Source organism: Coregonus clupeaformis, unplaced genomic scaffold, assembly GCF_020615455.1.
Source record: "Coregonus clupeaformis isolate EN_2021a unplaced genomic scaffold, ASM2061545v1 scaf0645, whole genome shotgun sequence".
Lineage (NCBI taxonomy): Eukaryota > Metazoa > Chordata > Actinopteri > Salmoniformes > Salmonidae > Coregonus > Coregonus clupeaformis.
This window is the reverse complement of record NW_025534100.1, coordinates 175,001-189,093: the sequence shown is the minus strand read 5'-3', so window position 1 is coordinate 189,093 and position 14,093 is coordinate 175,001. Positions and strand designations below refer to the sequence as shown.

The following is a 14,093-nucleotide window of genomic DNA, read 5'->3' as shown; positions in this document are numbered from 1 at the left end:
ATGCTCTACCAACATCCCTGCCGGCCATTCCCTCCCCTACCCTGGACGACGCTGGGCCAATTGTGCACCGCCCCATGGGCATATTCTTCTAAATAAAGTTTTTCATGACCGTAATATAAGCTTGTCAGTGTACGTTTATTTGTCAGATAACCATGCAATCTGCCATATTTATCAGATCCTAGATAGGCAAACATTTGGTTTGCCCGTTTATAATATATTTTGTATTGAATTCTAATCATTTGCTTCAGAAAGATCTCCCACCAATGGAACGTGTCATAGCAAGGCGCCAGAGAGACGTCATCACAGCACGCCAAGACGTTGGGTCTTTTTTGCAGAAGATAAAAGAGACTGAAAAGTGCCTTTTTCTCCGACCGATTTTAGCGTTTTATCTTGGTATCTGCAGACTCCGTGCCCTTCTCCTTCTGATGAGCAGTTGTTAGCGTCTTTTAGGGGGGAAAAAGTGGCCAAAATCATAATTATTTCGAGTGCAAAGACAGGACAAAACGCCACTGTACTAGCAACAACGGCTATCTGATTCGGTGAAGGTGAGTTTACTTGTGTGTTTAGTTGGAAAGCATGAGTGAGCTAAGTAGTTAGCTGTGTTAAAGAGAAGAGGTAACTTAGCAACGACCATCAACCTTGTGCATGTCAAGTTTGCCTCAACTTCTAAGCTTTGGCTTGAACCAGATGTTTGACTGTTTTATGCATTTCATACAACAAATCGCACGTTAAACTCACACAAATCTAACGCACGGCATTTGTTTGTTGTTTCTAACCGCGTGGGAAACAACATGCTCCCCACAACACACGTGCGCAGGTGCATGGCCCCAATATCTCCTGGTCAGATCACACGTCAAGGGGACAACTTCCTGCCTCTATATGAACTACTCCTCCCAGTTCTAACCCCCCTTTCCCCTCCCCTGTCCTCTACTTTATTAAATCAGGAGGGGATGCCCCATCTCTCCTGTTATCAAGTCTGAAGATAGGAGTAGTGTTGGTGGGTTTATGGAGGACTTTAACCAATGTCTAACCCCCTGTCTGTCTGTCTTGTCCCTGTTTTATGGATCTGGATGCTCCAGCCCTTCTCTTCTCACCTGAAGACGATAGGGCAGTAGTCTAGTCTGGAGATGAAGCAGGATCCGTTGACCAAGGGGAGTAACACCGTTACACCTCGTCCAGGAAGGAGAGACTCTATAGGGGCAACGACGCTAGCCAGCACCCCTTCCTCCACCTCCTCCATCTCTTCCTCATCCTCTTCGCGAGAAGAAAGGAGAAAGGTGGAGGAGGAGGAGTATATTTGTCGAGAGGAGGAAGAGGGGGAGATGGTCAGCGTTTCCATAGTGACCATAGCGGAGGAGTCCTGCCCTTCGGAACCGTTTGGAACTGTGGGCGGTCACGTGGAGGTAGCAGCCAATGAGAGCGCAGTGAGGGATGGAGACGGCCAATCAAAAACTTCCCAGAGCACCCAGACTGAAGAAGAGGAGGGTGAGGAAGAGGGAAGGAACCAGGTGTTTGTCTCGGACAGCCTGACCCCCGGAACACCTTCAGCACTCCTCAACATCAAGGTAAGAACGCACCTCTCCCCTCAAGTCCAGAGACGCGATAGCCCGGTGCACCATTGTGACAATAGCTACGTGGCTCTGAGACCACTGGTCGCGAGGGACGCACAGCTCGACCGCGCACCTCGCCGAAATGACCAACCGACGCGTCCTCTATTCAATTGTACGTGTTGACAGTTGTAGAAACAGCTTGAGCTGTTCCTGTGTATGACACCCAGTAATGGGCCAGATAACCACGCTGAGAATTTGTTATAAACAGGAACTGGCCCATTACTGGGTGTTATACACAGGAACTGGCCCATTACTGGGTGTTATACACAGGAACTGGCCCATTACTGGGTGGTATACACAGGAACTGGCCCATTACTGGGTGGTATAAACAGGAACTGGCCCATTACTGGGTGGTATACACAGGAACTGGCCCATTACTGGGTGTCATACACAGGAACTGGCCCATTACTGGGTGTTATACACAGGAACTGGCCCATTACTGGGTGGTATACACAGGAACTGGCCCATTACTGGGTGGTATACACAGGAACTGGCCCATTACTGGGTGGTATACACAGGAACTGGCCCATTACTGGGTGGTATACACAGGAACTGGCCCATTACTGGGTGTCATACACAGGAACTGGCCCATTACTGGGTGTCATACACAGGAACTGGCCCATTACTGGGTGTCATACACAGGAACTGGCCCATTACTGGGTGTCATACACAGGAACTGGCCCATTACTGGGTGTTATACACAGGAACTGGCCCATTACTGGGTGTTATACACAGGAACTGGCCCATTACTGGGTGGTATACACAGGAACTGGCCCATTACTGGGTGTCATACACAGGAACTGGCCCATTACTGGGTGGTATACACAGGAACTGGCCCATTACTGGGTGTTATACACAGGAACTGGCCCATTACTGGGTGTCATACACAGGAACTGGCCCATTACTGGGTGTTATACACAGGAACTGGCCCATTACTGGGTGTTTGCTGAATGATACTAGAGCAGCTCTACTGATGGCTAAAGCAGGGTATTACAGTCATGGCTCCCTCTACTGGCTGAAGGATGGTATTTTACTGGTAGGTCCCAATGCGATAATGTTGTGGTGTGCCTCCATGCATGGTGCCCCCGCTGTGTGTATTGGCAGAAACATAATAGCAAGTTGAAGTTGAAGGGGGTGGGTGTTGTCATGTTGAAGGGGGTGGGTGTTGTCATGTTGAAGGCATGCTGGGTAATATACAGTACCAGTCAAACGTTTTAGAACACCTACTCATTCCAGGGTTTTTCTATATTTTTACTGTTTTCTACATTGTAGAATAATAGTGAAGACATGAAAACTATGAAATAACACAGGCTTGATAATGTTGTGATTAGGTGAATCAGATGTGTAGCGCTAGGACAAAAACTACAATGATCACCTCTTTGGGTCCCCGGGACCGAGATTATGAAACACTGTCCTACATGGCAGAGAATCAAAATACAGATCTGTGTCCATCTGTATAATATCTGTTCTACTCAATGCACTTCTATCTGAATGTTTTGAGATGTTGCGTTGTCCTGACTTCTGGCCTTCCACTGTCCTGTTCTAGAGGGGAGGTGTTGGTTTGGTTGTCCCCCCCAAATCTCTTTGTCTCTCATTTGTTGAAGCATGGCAAACGGTCTGTCTGTGGTGGGTCTTGGCGTTCTACTAGGGCTGGGAATGGCCATGCCAGGGACCTCACTATACGATACTATCACGAAACTTAGGTGCCGATTCGATACTGTGATTTGATGTTCCAATCATATTATTCACAATACGTCTGTTGCATAGAGGAGAGAGCCATGATAAAAAATGAGTTTTTTTAATCAGTCAGGGGAAATAAAAAGTGCTGAAAACATGTTGGCTCACTATTTAAAGAGATGGAGACCAAGCGAGTACAGCCGACTAACGCTACCTAGTGATTTTTCAACAAATGAGTCAAAAGGCCTTGCTCACATTGGCAGTTTGAAGTGACTCAAATTAGTTTTTTCTTTTTTTTCTTTTGCATATATGATTCGAATCTGTTCTTTTTCATTTGAAGTCTGATTCAAATCTGATTCCTGGCCATGTGACTTATGTCTCGCCCTTCCCCCTCCCCCCTCCACTCCGTCCCTCGCCCCTCCCCCCTCCACTCCGTCCCTCGCCTCTCCTCCTCCCCCCTCCACTCCGTCCCTCCCTTTTTTCCCCTCCCCCTCCACTCCGTCCCTCCCTTTTTCCTCTCCCCCCTCCACTCCGTCCCTCGCCTCTCCCTCCCCTCCCTCCGTCCCTCGCCTCTCCTCTCCCCCCTCCACTCGTCCCTCTCCTCTCCTCTCCCCCCCCTCCACCCTGTCCCTCTCCTCTCCCCTCCCCCTCCACCCTGTCCCTCGCCTCTCCTCCTCCCCCCTCCCTCCGTCCCTCCCTTTTTCCTCTCCCCCCCTCCACTCCGTCCCTCCCCCCTCCCTCCGTCCCTCGCCTCTCCCCCTCCACTCCGTCCCTCCTCTCCTCTCCCCCTCCTCCGTCTCTCCTCTCCTCTCCCCCCCTCCACTCCGTCCCTCGCCTCGCCTCTCCCCCCTCCACTCCGTCCCTCCTCTCCTCTCCCCCTCCACTCCGTCTCTCCTCTCCTCTCTCCCCCCCTCCACTCCGTCCCTCGCCTCTCCTCTCCTCTCCCCCTCCACTCCGTCCCTCGCCTCGCCTCTCTCTCCCCCCTCCACTCCGTCCCTCGCCTCTCCCCTCCCCCTCCACTCCGTCCCTCGCCTCTCCTCTCCTCTCCCCCTCCACTCCGTCCCTCGCCTCCTCTCTCCCCCCTCCCTCCGTCTCTCCTCTCCTCTCTCCCCCTCCACTCCGTCCCTCGCCTCTCCCCCTCCCCCTCACTCCGTCCCTCGCCTCTCCCCCCTCCCCCTCCACTCCGTCCCTCGCCTCTCCCCCCCCCCCTCCACTCCGTCCCTCGCCTCTCCTCTCCCCCCTCCACTCCGTCCCTCTCCTCTCCTCTCCCCCCCTCCACTCCGTCCCTCGCCTCTCCTCTCCCCCCTCCACTCCGTCCCTCGCCTCTCCCCCTCCCCCCTCCACTCCGTCCCTCTCCTCTCCTCTCCCCCTCCACTCCGTCCCTCGCCTCTCCTCTCCCCCTCCACTCCGTCCCTCGCCTCTCCTCTCCCCCCTCCACTCCGTCCCTCGCCTCTCCTCTCCTCTCCCCCCTCCCACTCCGTCCCTCGCCTCTCCTCTCCCCCCTCCACTCCGTCCCTCGCCTCTCCTCTCCTCTCCCCCCTCCACTCCGTCCCTCGCCTCTCCTCTCCCCTTCCCCCACTCTGAGGCAGCACGGGAGAGTGGCTTTTTTTGTGGCGACAGCTGACACACACACCCCTCTCTCTCTCTCTCCCTGTCTTCAGAATGTCCAGCAGTGTGATTGTAGGAACATTCTCTATGTCCTCAGGGCCCGTAAGAATCTTGGAATGACCGGATGGAATTCTTACCACCATCATCTATCCATTCTCCTTCTCTCACTAATTTATTGAATATATACCAACGACCTTCCTTATACCTTATCTGACAGTCGGTTCAACAGGTACAGCAAGCTCTACAGCTAGATCTGGGGGAAATCAGGGAGCGGGTTTGCCGGAACAAACTTGTTTTTGAAAACCAAGGTTATGTTGGTCTGTTCCGACAGGAAAAGGCCAACACAGCACGGGATACAATTAAGCACGGGGGGTCAGAAACCGAACGACTAGGGGTGTAGCTAGACAACTGCTTATCATGGTCGTCTCAAATAACTCATCTATGCAAAAAAATAAAATAATAAACTGCATGATCAGAAGGAGAGCTAAATATTTACCGGGAAAGATTCTTAAGCAAACAACCCAAGCATTAATTGGGAGTCCGGTGAACTACTGTTCTGTGTTCTGGGGGAAATGCATCAGCAAATGAAATTAGGAGGCTGCAGATTGGACAGAACAAATCAGCAAGGGATTGTTTTAAGCTGGAGATGCGGTTCTTCTGTCGTAGTCACGCACAATGCTCTTGGTTGGTCATCAATTAAGCATGTTTTTTTTTTTTCTCTCCAATTATCTTGTTATTTTATCTCACAATCTACACCATTTTAAAAGAGCCGAACTCCATTCACAACAGTATTCAGTAGGTAAGAGCAGACAGTAAGTCAATACTAGGAATATATATCTGTGGTATCCAAACTGACAGGATAAATGGCTAAATAACTTTTAGATTCAGAGCAATATAGAAATTGAATAATTTATCTGAGCAAACCAGAAACCTTTCAATATATAAATTCAAACAATACTTTAGAACCATTTTTAAATATAATACATCGGAAGGTTGTGCAGGACTGTGGTAGATGAAGGAATCAATCTATATTGAGAGTATTTATTTGGGCAATATGTCAGTGTGTTATGTCTAACAGTGTGTTATGTGAATGTGCTCATTATAAGTTGTATTTTAATGTTTTAAAGACTCTTGGAAGATTAGTCCAAATGAGGACTAAAAGAGATCCTAATAAAATCTCTCTCTGATATGTCAGATTGGAAGCAAATCATTGGGATTCTTTGACTGTGTTTTACGTAGTGCTGTATTGCTGTATTTTAAACCGTTTCTTGTAGGCTATATTCAGCAGTGCCCTTCTGAAGTCTGTTTTGGTTTCCTTGTGTTATCAGCTTCTTCACTGTGTGTTCAGTCATCTCAGTAGTTTAGTGGTCCTCTGTACAGTCATCTCAGTAGTTTAGTGGTCCTCTGTACAGTCATCTCAGTAGTTTAGTGGTCCTCTGTATAGTCATCTCAGTAGTTTAGTGGTCCTCTGTTCAGTCATCTCAGTAGTTTAGTGGTCCTCTGTTCAGTCATCACAGTAGTTTAGTGGTCCTCTGTATAGTCATCACAGTAGTTTAGTGGTCCTCTGTATAGTCATCTCAGTAGTTTAGTGGTCCTCTGTTCAGTCACCACAGTAGTTTAGTGGTCCTCTGTTCAGTCATCACAGTAGTTTAGTGGTCCTCTGTTCAGTCACCACAGTAGTTTAGTGTAAATGGTGTTGGTTCTTCTGTGCAGTTATCACCTTGGCCACCAGGGGGACCCCAGATACCTGGCTTCTAGCTAGTCCCCAGCACTGACTGTTGGCCCTGGGTTCCTCCTAATGCTAGACCTCATGTGGCTGGAGTGTGTCAGCAGTTCCTGCAAGAGGAAGGCATTGATGCTATGGACTGGCCCGCCCGTTCCCCAGACCTGAATCCAATTGAGCACATCTGGGACATCATGTCTCGCTCCATCCACCAACGCCACGTTGCACCACAGACTGTCCAGGAGTTGGCGGATGCTTTAGTCCAGGTCTGGGAGGAGATCCCTCAGGAGACCATCCGCCACCTCATCAGGAGCATGCCCAGGCGTTGTAGGGAGGTCATACAGGCACGTGGAGGCCACACACACTACTGAGCCTCATTTTGACTTGTTTTAAGGACATTACATCAAAGTTGGATCAGCCTGTAGTGTGGTTTTCCACTTTTAATTTTGAGGGTGACTCCAAATCCAGACCTCCATGGGTTGATACATTTGATTTCCATTGATCATTTTTGTGTGATTTTTTTATTGTCAGCACATTCAACTATGTAAAGAAAAAAGTATTTAATAAGATTATTTCATTCATTCAGATCTAGGATGTGTTATCTTAGTGTTCCCTTTATTTTTTTGAGCAGTGTAAAATAATGGCCTCCACGGATATGGTCTGACTTTCGCTAGGCTACTTTGAAGCAAGGTAAGACATGCCTCATATGTAGTCAAATGTTCAGGTTTCAAACAATTTAAGTATATGTTTTCAAAATACATACTGCCTCCAGCTCATTGCAAAGTGTCGTGTGAGGCGCTGATGAAGACTGACCAGTCAAATGTATTTCCATGGACTGGTGTTTCCATGGACTGGTGTTTCCATGGACTGGTATTTCCATGGACTGGTATTTCCACCAATCAAGAGGCTAAAAAACAATATTTCACAATGGGATTTTTCTTCTTCTCCCGGACTATTGGCCGGCGGCTATTTTATTTCTCTGCTTTACCATATTTTAACGGGCAAAAGCCAGCTATTACCGGCTAACGGAAACCCTGAGACGCCCGCGCACGCACACACACACACACACACACACACACACAGACACACACACACAGACACAGACACACACACACACACGTCACTTAGTTAGGCTACGCACACACACACACACACACACACACCAGTCTGTTAGTTAGGCTACGCACACACACACACACACACCAGTCTGTTAGTTAGGCTACCTATGAAGCTTTGCCAGGACACACACACGAGCCTGGACAGAATTGGCAGCCAGCATTCCCAACAATCTGTACTATTCCCAGGATTAGAGTGACCATCCCATTTGAGATAAAGCTGGTTACAATCTAAGTCCTAGAAGACTTAAGTAGCATACTGAACCGTTAGTCTGTTGGTGAAGACTTCAAAGTGTGTTGGAATAAATAAAGTAGTTTGTTAAATCATTTACCCACCAGATGTCAGGTCTCTAAAGGTGGCATTGTTTGGAACCATTGGTGTGGAACACACGCAATGACTCTCTCTGTGTGGCTCTGTTCTCTGATCAATGTAGTTCATACACTGACCCAAAACCCATCACAGTGTAGTGTGGTGTCTTCCTGTCTCCTCAAGTCTCTCTGTCTCTCTCTGTCTGTCTCTCTGTCTCTCTCTCTGTCTCTCTCTCTCTCTGTCTCTCTCTCTCTCTCTCTCTGTCTCTCTCTCTCTGTCTCTCTCTCTGTCTCTCTCTCTATGTCTCTCTCTCTCTGTCTCTCTGTGTGTTTGTGTTGCGTTGGTAGTGTCTTAGTCCTGCCTACAGAATAGTCCAGGGAGTTTACTCTCTCTCTATTCCCTGTAGTTTTAGTGATGGACTATGGGATTACACAGCATAGATATGCATCAGTCTGGTTCTATAAAGATGGGTGGGTGGGGGGGCTGAGGAGGAGTAATGGGGGGAACAGGTGTCTGCCTAGACATGACTGATCACACACACGAGAGAAAGGAGACTGCAGGAGGGCAGAACTTTAGTAACGTGACACTAGAAGAATGCTATAAACTATGGTCCCCTCTCTTTCACTCTCCTGCACTTTCTCTTCTCTTTCTCCTATTCTCTCGCTCTCGCCCTCTCTCTCGCGCGCTCTCTCTCCCTCTCCCCCTCTCTCTCTCTCTCTCTGCTCCTTTGGGGGACCGTTTCGGCAGTATAATTGGACATGATTTGGAAAGGCACACACCTGTCTATATAAGGTCCCACAGTAGACAGTGCATGTCAGAGCAAAAACCAAGCCATGTGGTCGAAGGAATTGTCCGTAGAGCTCCGAGACAGGATTCTGTCGAGGCACAGATCTGGGGAAGGTTACCAACAAATGTCTGCAGCATTGAAGGTCCCCAAGAACACAGTGGCCTCCATCGTTCTTAAATGGAATACGTTTGGAACCACCAAGACTCTTCCTAGAGCTGGCCGCCCGGCCAAACTGAGCAATTGGGCGAGAAGGGCCTTGGTCAGGGAGGTGACCAAGAACCCGATGGTCACTCTGACAGAGCTCCAGAGTTCCTCTGTGGAGATGGAAGAACCTTCCAGAAGGACAACCATCTCTGCAGCACTCCACCAATTAGGCCTTTATGGTAGAGTGGCCAGACGGAAGCCACTCCTCATTAAAAGGCACATGACAGCCCGCTTGGAGTTTGCCTAAAGACTTTCAGACTATGAGAAACAAGATTCTCTGGTCTCATGAAACCAAGATTGAACTCTTTGGCCTGAATGTCAAGCGTCACGTCTGGAGGAAACCTGGCACCATCCCTACGGTGAAGCATGGTGGTGGCAGCATCATGCTGTGGGTATGTTTTTCAGCGGCAGTGACTGAGAGGCTAGTCAGGATCGAGGCAAAGATGAACGGTGCAAAGTACAGAGAGATCCTTGATGAAAACCTGCTCCAGAGCACTCAGGACCTCAGACTGGGGCGAAGGTTCACCTTCCAACAGGACAACGACCCTAAGCACACAGCCAAGACAACGCAGGACTGGCTTCGGGACAAGTCTCTGAATGTCCTTGAGTGGCCCAGCCAGAGCCCGGACTTGAACCCGATCGAACATCTCTGGAGAGACCTGAAAATAGCTGTGCAGTGATGCTCCACATCCAACCTGAAAGAGCTTGAGAGGATCTGCAGAGAGGAATGGGAGAAACTCCCCAAATACAGGTGTGCCAAGCTTGTAGCGTCATGCCCAAGAAGACTCGAGACTGTAATCGCTGCCAAAGGTGCTTCAACAAAGTACTGAGTAAAGGGTCTGAATACTTATGTAAATGTCATATTTCCGTTTTTTGCTTTGTCATTATGGGGTATTGGGTGTAGATTGAGGGGGGAGAACTATTTAATGAATTTCAGAATAAGGCTAGTTGACGTGTACCTATGATGAAAATTACAGGCCTCTCTCATCTTTTTAAGTGGGAGAACTTGCACAATTGGTGGCTGACTAAATACTTTTTTTCCCCCACTGTATTTACATTGTCAAAGCAATGTAAGCAAGCAATTTTTTTTAAATCATCTATCATTAAATGAACAGTAAACATTACTCACTAAAGTTTCAAAAGAACAGAGTATTTTAAAATGTTATATTATGGCCGTGTACAGTGTTGTAACAATGTGCAAATAGTTGAAGTACATAAGGGCACAGATAAACGAGTTTCTGTGAAAGAGAGTCCTTCAAGACGGACCTCCATATCTTGGATGGAAACATTCAAATCTGGTCCTCTGTAGCTCAATCGGTAGAGCGCGGCGCTTGTAACGCCAGGGTAGTGGGTTCGATCCCCGGGACCACCCATACGTAAAAATGTATGCGCACATGACTGTAAGTCGCTTTGGATAAAAACGTCTGCTAAATGGCATATTATTATTATAAATCAACAGAAATATATATGGGTTATATTTAGGCTACAATTGTGTTTGTGCTTGGTTACCCACACTGGTATTTTACCTAATAGATATGGGAGTTTATCAAAATTGGATTTGTTTTCGAATTCTTTGTGGGTCTGTGTAATCTGAGGGAAATGTCTCTAATGGTCATACAGCGTCTCTCCCCTCCCCTCTGTTCTCTCTGCATTCCTCTTTAGCAGGCCGACTATGCAGTGTCACCCGGTAGGTTTGGCAGTCTGTATGAGATCTGCCTCGCCTCTCTCTGCGCTTATACGGCTGGCTAGCTAGGTTCATGCCGTTAACGCTAACTTGCGTCAAGTTTTATTAGTCGTATGTACGGGATACGCATGGTATACATCGTCCAAACGAAATTATTTCTTGCATGTTCCTTCTCCACGATGCAACAACAATAAGAAATAGTTTTTTTTTTTTAAAGAGTAGCTTATCGCGTCGCATTGGGGAGAGGAAAATAGTCTTGCCCTGGAGCATGCCGGTAGCGGCAGGCAACGTTAAGGTTGGCTCTAACTGAGGGAGAAGCGGAAGGAGAGGTGGGAGGATTTTTGCCTTCGGACAAGAGGAGTACTACCGATCTTTCTCGAGCTGTGGAGTTGTGCTACCTTGAAGGAGATACGAGCTGAAGGGCGTTATAACGGAGCTGAAGGGCGTTATAACGGAGGAATACAATCACCATGGGGTTCTACGGCACGTTGAAACTCATCTTCTATAAAGTGAGTGGCGGGGTTATTTTATTTTTTATTATTTATTTTTTTTACCCACCGGATTCGCTCCTTTTTCTACCGGGAATTTGAGAAGTATGATTTAAAATCTCTGGGCTAAAGACACTATGATAATACTGTGTAATGCCGTTCTATAGCTGGGTGGCGGTCTAGTTGTGTGGCTATGACAGGGCTTCTCCCTCTAGTGAAGAGAAATAGACCACTGCGGAATAGAGATGGAGAGACGGTACGTGACGCGCCCGTTCTCTTCATTTAGTAAATGCACTCTGAAATGTAGCCTACAGAATATAGCCTAACAGAAGCTAAATGGATATCATTGCTTGGCCACATTCAGCCATATAGTCGTCTTGTTCCCTGGGCCGCGGTGTGTATAAGCTATAATGGGAGAAAAGGTGTTGGCGAGTCGACGAATGAATGTGCGGCCGGGGTAGGGAGAAACGGATTGATAAGGAACAGACAGCTAATGTGTGTGTGTTGACCTGACAGAGCCAAAGTTTGTTCGTGGTTGATTAGGCTAAATCAATTTGAAAGGGGTATTACACAAACACACACACACACCCTGTGTGTCGCAGCAACTGGAGTTCCCGCCCGGGTTTTTGCACGGTGCGGGTGGTATGGTTTCACCCGGCTTGGGGTTAATGTGTGTTCCTTCATAAATAAATAAATATATATATATATATATATATATATATATATATATATATATATATAGCTGAGTGGTGTGTTGCGTCCCCAACCAAATCAGAGGTGTGTGTGTGTGTGTTTTGAATTGAGTATTTCATCCTTATACGTGTGTGAGAGATGTCTGCTACCTATCGCTGTTACCGACCCTTCGCTCCGAACCCGGAACAGCCTGTAGAGTCAGTTCTCTGTTGGCTATTATAGGAGAACTTTCGGTGCGCTCCACACATTCCTGTCATTTTCGGCGTGCTTGTCATTCAGGGCAGTTGAGGTGCGGTTGGTTGGTTAGAAACTGGTATGGAGGAGAGGGAGTGCAAGGTTTTCATTCAAATCACTTTCTCCTTTTAAAAACGCAAGAAATACTCCAGTTTTGCCATTCACTAATCTAAACATGTTTATTAGAGTGAGGTGATGATAGTAATTCGTTGTCATGACATTTCCTTCTTTTGAAATCCATTTATAACTCTTGATCAACGTTTTTAATGTTTTGAACATTTATAAACCGTTTTAAACTCCGCTATAACGGGGTATTGGGAGCTGGTGGCAGCAGACAGTGCATTGATTAGGACTCCATCTGTGTGCTGAGAGGGAGAAGCCCACCCACTCACAGAGAGAGGGAGCAAGCCCACCCACTCACAGAGAGAGGGAGAAGCCCACCCACCCACCCACAGAGAGAGGGAGCAAGCCCACCCACTCACAGAGAGGGGGAGCAAGCCCACCCACTCACAGAGAGGGGGAGCAAGCCCACCCACTCACAGAGAGGGGGAGCAAGCCCACCCACTCACAGAGAGGGGGAGCAAGCCCACCCACCCACAGAGAGAGGGAGCAGCCCACCCACCCACTCACAGAGAGGGGGAGCAAGCCCACCCACCCACAGAGAGAGGGAGCAGCCCACCCACTCAGAGAGAGGGGGAGCAAGCCCACCCACTCACAGAGAGAGGGAGCAGCCCACCCACCCACCCACAGAGAGGGGGAGCAAGCCCACCCACTCACAGAGAGGGGGAGCAAGCCCACCCACTCACAGAGAGGGGGAGCAAGCCCACCCACTCACAGAGAGGGGGAGCAAGCCCACCCACTCACAGAGAGAGGGAGCAAGCCCACCCACTCACAGAGAGAGGGAGCAAGCCCACCCACCCACAGAGAGAGGGAGCAAGCCCACCCACCCACAGAGAGAGGGAGCAAGCCCACCCACTCACAGAGAGAGGGAGAAAGCCCACCCACTCACAGAGAGAGGGAGCAGCCCACCCCATTAAGTGTAACTTCAACATCAGAGCCAGGTGGTTGGTTGGTTTAGGGGCTATTGGAAACACAACTCTACATGGTTGGGTTAGAGCAGTCCTTCTCAAAGAGTGGGGCGCGCCCCCCTGGTGGGGCTCGGAGCAATGCCGGGGACGCGCGTGTGACCCCGTGGAACATGCTTTTTTTTTCCGCAGGGAGTAGTTTTTTTGTTGTTGCACCGAACAAGAGCACACAGCACAGAGCAGGAGATATGAAGTGCAGATAACAAACCCTTAAGAGACGCCATGGAAACATATTCAACTGGGATGAAAAGAAAGGCGGAGAGAGACAGAGATGATGAGACAAACGTACGTCTCCCGAAAGCTACGACGAGGAAATATGACGAAGCGTATGTAGCGCTTGGCTTCACTGTGACTACGGTGGGAGACGAGGAAAGACCGGTGTGTCTACTGTGTCTAAAAACGTTGGCAGCGGACAGCACGAAGCCAAATAAATGAAGGCGTCACTTAAAAGACATTACAGCCCAATCACGCCGATGAAGCCGCTTGAGTTTTTTCAGCGAAAACGTGCCGAATATTGGCAACAATCGTCGCGCTTTGTGAATGCTACTTCAGTAAACCAGCGAGCACTGTTAGCATCATATAAGGTGGCGTACCAAATGGCTCAGTGCAGAAAAACCCCACTCCATAGCAGAGGAGCTGATACTGCCTGCAGCATTAGACATGGTCTCTGTCATGCTGGATGACGCAAGTGCTGCAAAAATAAAAACTATCCCTCTGTCCAATGACACCGTCGCCAGACGTATAGATGACATTGCTAACGATCTTAAAAGATCAGCTGGTAGATAAACTCAAAAGACAAACGTTTTGCCTTACGGTTCGATGAAGCAACTGACGGCAACAAAGACTTTGTTTGTTTGTTTGTTTGTTTGTTTATC

The 14,093-nt window shown here is 48.4% G+C and overlaps 1 protein-coding gene across 2 annotated transcripts in view; it reads left to right on the top strand.

The window, feature by feature from the left end:
• Positions 1–310: 310 nt before the first annotated feature.
• LOC121554494 (F-box/WD repeat-containing protein 7) overlaps positions 311–14,093 on the top strand; it is a 56,128-nt gene continuing 42,345 nt past the window's right edge. Inside the window, exons 1-2 of one of the 2 annotated variants that reach the window (XM_041868097.2) lie at positions 311–545; positions 1,080–1,565. In XM_041868097.2, the coding sequence (XP_041724031.1) occupies positions 1,128–1,565 (438 nt within the window). In that variant the 5' untranslated portion in view covers positions 311–545; positions 1,080–1,127. Of the gene's footprint in view, positions 546–1,079; positions 1,566–10,723; positions 11,228–14,093 lie in introns of those variants that run through there. The other variant, XM_041868099.2, reaches the window with a different exon arrangement.